The 4,991-nt window shown below is 47.1% G+C and overlaps 1 protein-coding gene across 1 annotated transcript in view; it reads right to left on the reverse strand.

Moving 5' to 3' along the window:
* Positions 1-2,320: 2,320 nt before the first annotated feature.
* Positions 2,321-4,991, reverse strand: part of LOC107299523 (zinc finger protein 397-like) — a gene marked incomplete at its 5' end in the record, with an annotated part of 7,621 nt that continues 4,950 nt past the window's right edge. Inside the window, 3 exons of the mRNA XM_029286791.1 lie at positions 2,321-3,127; positions 4,306-4,440; positions 4,586-4,712. Of these exons, the coding sequence (XP_029142624.1) occupies positions 2,337-3,127; positions 4,306-4,440; positions 4,586-4,712 (1,053 nt within the window). The remainder of the gene's footprint in view (positions 3,128-4,305; positions 4,441-4,585; positions 4,713-4,991) is intronic.

The raw sequence follows: 4,991 nt of genomic DNA on the forward strand, positions 1-4,991 counted from the left end.
TTGACGGAGTAATCAAAATCATGTGATTTTGCACTAGGCAACCGCAAGGCTTAGTGACTGTTCCCAATTGTGGTCACTAATAGAGGACTAACTATATAGTTAATACTGAGTTTCAAAAGTCACATTTTGGAACATTTCTCAGCAGGGGACATCCATTAATTCTCCTCTGTTATGTAGCAAGATTGGATCCGCTGCTATTTGTTCCATAGAGTCTTATTTTCTGAACACGGTCAATCGTGGTGAGTACTTGGATGGGAGACCAAAAGGAAATCCTAGAGTGATAAGCCAGGCTGGGAACTCAAACCTCACTCCCCCATCCAGGCAATGCAAAGCAAAGCACTTCTATCTTATTGTCAAGAAAACAAGGGGAATGGCGTAACACAAAGCACTAGGGTCTCTCATTTTTATCCAAGAAGAGCTGTGCTTTTTCAACCTTGGCAACTTTGAGATATGAGGATTCTGGGAGTTGAAGTCCGCATATCTCAAAGTTAAGAAACTGGATCAAAAAACCTTTTCACTGCTTGGCTTTCAAAAGCATCACTTAGCTCAGGGGTAGGCAACCTTGGCTCTTTTGTGACTGGTGGACTTCAACTCCCAGAATTCCTGAGCCAGCCATGCTGAGGGGAAAGGGAGAGGTTTCCAAGCTGAGCCATGCTGGCTCAGGAATTCTGGGAGTTGAAGTCCACGAGTCATAAAAGAGCCAAGGTTGCCTAGCCCTGACTTAGCTGACAGGGCTTTAGCAATCGTCCGATTGAAATTGTTCATTTTCCAACTTTACAGTTTGTTTTACTGCTCCCTTTTTGAATTCTGCATTCGCCCCTTTTCTTCAATCTTGGGTGCGCCTGCCTTTTGAAATGAGCGTCTCCTTGCCCCCATCCAACTCCTTTCATTTTTGCACTTGACCTCTTCTCACTTTTTGCAGTGGCTTTCCTTGTGCACGCTCAACACCTTTAACCCCATCACTCCTATCAAGGACAGGCAGAAAGGCTCTGTTGTAATTTACAGAATTCAAATGGCTTTTATTATTCTCCTTTCCTTCAGCCTTCCCTCATCTGGGGTCCTTCGGGGGGGACCCGGATCCTAACATCAACCCCCGGGAAAGGCTGGCTGAGGATGATGGGATTTACAGTCAGGTTTGGGGCTGCTTTTAAAAGCAGGATGCCAAGAACAGAGCTGCTCCTATAGCATTCTGCAAGGCAAGTTCTGTGCCGATCTGAAAAATTATAACCTGAAGCTTGTTTTCTGTCTGGACCGCCTGTAGGAACTTGTCCTAACCCTGACAGGCATTGGAGGAGAGTGAGACCCTCTGGTAAAATACAGTAGTAGTGGCCAAAATTGTGGAAACCTTTTGGGAAAAGTGTATTTTTGAGGTTTGATGGCTAATAACGACACTTTTTTGGGGGGAGTAGTGCCATAAAATTATATATCGATGGAAAGATAATTTAATCAAGAATGTAATGCAACATAGTTTGTTCAATTATCTATACTGTATTCTATGAAAAGTTATAGCCAAATAACCAGAAAAAGGAAGCATAACTTGCTTAGGTTGATATCGGGTAGTTTTCCTTCACCTGATTGTAGCCAATGAGCACGAGTGTTTAGAGAGCCAATCAGGTGTCATCTTGTTTTGGCAACGAGCCAATCAGATCACAGTAGGATCCAGTTATTGATGTCCTATATTGAAGCTGAGAGGAGGACATTTGTCAGTGTGTTATGTGATGGCTATCAAGTTGGTTGGGGGTTTTTTTGTGTTCTTTCATTTAGTGAGCTTGTAAAATGTAATAAAATTAAAGTAACGGTGCAAAGAGTTGACTGGTCGCCCAGAAAGCGATGTAAAATAGTATTATTAAGTGAACAAGGCTACAGTTATAATGTAGTAAAATGAACAATTATTAGAATAATGATTTGTCTGCATAACTGCAATAATGATGTGTCTGCATAATTGCTAGAATAATGATGTAATGCATAATCACTGGGAAAATTCACTGGGAAAGTTCTGTGTCAGTAATATGTGGCTAACCAAATGCGCATTGCACATGGATACTTTGTATGTAGCAAAACCTTCCANAGTATAAAAACTGAAGTCTAATCCCGCCCTCCTCGTTCAGAATTGCCTATCTCTAATATGCCTCTGAACCTGCGCAATAAACCTCTCTGCTAAACCCCTCTGGAATTCGTAAGAGTTCTTTCGTTTTCCACAAGAATTATAAAGAGATTAGAAGAAAAAATGGTGGAAACTTAACCAAAGGTGGCATTTCTACTGTACACTTTTCCCAAAAGGTTTCCACAATTTTGGCCACTACTGTAGGCTGCAAAAGTATGAAGCCGAAAGTCTGTCACTGGCCTTCAAACAGACTCTGATGTTTGAGCATGGCCGCCTTCGGATCAAAACTCTTCCCGTGTTCGGTGTGGGCGTAAGACCGCTGGCCTCTGTGGATGCGCTGATGCCTGATCAGTTTATCCCTCCGAGAGAAATTTCTCCCACATTCGGGACACTTGAAGGGTTTTTCTCCCGTGTGGGTTTTCTGATGGCACATTAAGTGGACTCTCTGCCGAAAACATTTCCCGCACTGGGAACATTCGTAGGGTTTCTCTCCCGTGTGGATCCGCTGATGTCTCAGCAGAGGTTCTCGCGAGGTGAAGCCCTTCCCACAGGCCAGGCATTCGTGCAGCTTCTCGCCCGTGTGGATCTTCTGGTGTTTTGTCAAGGTTTGTCTGTGTCGAAAGAATTTTCCACACTGGGCGCACTGATACCGCCTCCCTTCCGTCTGCATGCCTTGATCTCTCTTTACCGCCTTCCGGTTATGACCATCTGTCCCATCCTCTAAGTGCTCAAGAAGTTCCTCGTCCGGTTGATTTTTCGGGTACCCCATCAAATCATCTCCCAGGATCTCTTTCCTCGCCTCTAAGGCTTCAGCTTCTTGCTCGGCCGAACGGATCTTCTGATGTTTATCCGAGTAACGTGTTTGCTGGACCTTCTCCTCCAAAGAGGGACACGTGCAGGATTTCCCGTGCATCTCAACAAATCCTGATTTATAGCCGCATTTTTGTCCATGCTTGGACAGCAAGACCTTTCCCCCTTCACTGTGCACGGTGTGGTTCTTCTCCACAGCCATTGTAAGATCATCTGAGAGGTCACCCCATTCATTCTTCCCCTTTGTTGACGTCTTATCCAGCTGGAATTCCCACCTCAGCCCATGAATATTAGAGGAGGCAGGAAAGGTCCACTGGGAATTGTCTGCTAAAGTCCTCGGTGTTTCCTCCAGCACGATCTTCCCCCGCTGAGAATTTTCCATCTTGATCCAACTTCTCCGGTCACCTGAAGAAAGAAGAAAGAGGAATAATAATAATAATAATAATAATAATAATAATAATAATAATAATAATAATAATGGTAAAGTTGGAAGGGACCTTGGAGGTCATCTAGTCCAACCCCATGCTCAGGCAGGAAACTCTATACCATTTTGGACAAGTGGCTGTCCAGTCTCTTCTTAAAAACCTCCAGTGTTGGAGCATTCACCGCTTCTGGAGGCAGGTTGTTCCACTGGTTAATTGTTCTAACGGTCAGGAAGTTTCTCCTTAGTTCTAGGTTGCTTCTCTCCTTGATCAGTTTCCATCCGTTGCTTCTTGTCCTGCCTTCAGGGGCTTTGGAGAATAGCCTGACTCCTTCTTCTTTGGGGCAGCCCCTGAGATATTGGAACACTGCTATCATGTCCCTCCTCGTCCTTCTCTTCATTAAATATCTAAAGAGATCCTCAATCATCCAGGTCAGTGGTGGCAAACCTATGCCACGGGTGCCAGAGGCGGCACTCGGAGCCCTCTCTGTGGGCACACCTGCCGTTGCCCCAGCCTCGCCTCCCCCCGCGACCCCCTCACCAGCAGCCCCTCTGGAGGAGAGTCGCCCCTGAGCATGGCCCACGCGGAGCAGCGCAGCCAAGGACATGGCAGCCAGGCAGCGTAGACAAGACTCTGCCCTCACACCCCATCATGCACAGTTGATGCTGCAGGGCGCGGGCAGAGGGCGTGGCCACCATAGCGCTGCTGGGCTGCCTGGGCAATCTGCGGCGGGCCCTGGAGGCAGTGAGTGGCCCTGTGGGCAGGCGGGGCAGGGAATGGGGGGGGTGGAGCGAGGGTGGGGCGGGGGGGGTGGGGCAAGGGGGTGGGGCAGGGGGTGGCAGGGTATCTTTTGGAGGGTCCATCATAAGTTGAGGACTATCTGTACAAACAGCTCCAAGTTTTCTGAAGGCTTGCTGGATTTATCCTGAGTTTCTAGAGGTTCTCCTCCCTACCGGCTGTTTGACTCACATCCTTCCTTCTGCACGTCATCCTCCATTGACCCATTCTCTGTGTTTATCTGGGCCACTGTCCTGGATGTCTCCTCTGGACCGCTTCCTCCACACAAAGAGGTTTCCATTTTGATCCAGTTTCTGTTCTTGACCCCTGAAGGAACAAGAAGGGGGATATTTTGAAGTCTTTGGTTTTGATCACTTTTGGCAGTTCCATCAGCTTTTTTGCACTTGTGTCTTCCCTGATTGGAAGAACGCAGCCCCTTGAGCTGACGTTCGGTGCGCGCACAAGCACCTACCCAGACAATCCATGTTGCCGTTCTCCTCCTGCAGGACTTGCCAGAATATAGTCCGTTGTCCCGGCTGGATCAAGCCCTGCCCCATGGTCTGCAGAGGAACGCCTGTCTTTTGGAGGCTCACTGACCCCTACAAACAAGGATATAGCCATCACTTAACTTAACAGCTCTAACAGATGCTGTGCTGCAGATAGCTGCCGCTTCCTTTGCTCTCTGTGTACGGGTGTGCTTCTCTCTCTCTCACACACACACAAACACACGTTCAATATCCACTGCAACTCTGAATAAATTCAAGACCACTGGCTGTTTCTTTCAGAGCTGAGATCATCCAACACAGATATTTTGAACTCGGAACCCTGCAAACAACATTCCACCACCAAATTACTGCATGTTTACAAAGACAGACACC

This window comes from Protobothrops mucrosquamatus, unplaced genomic scaffold (assembly GCF_001527695.2).
Source record: "Protobothrops mucrosquamatus isolate PMUCROS unplaced genomic scaffold, P.Mucros_1.0 scaffold5058, whole genome shotgun sequence".
In the NCBI taxonomy this organism is placed as follows: domain Eukaryota; kingdom Metazoa; phylum Chordata; class Lepidosauria; order Squamata; family Viperidae; genus Protobothrops; species Protobothrops mucrosquamatus.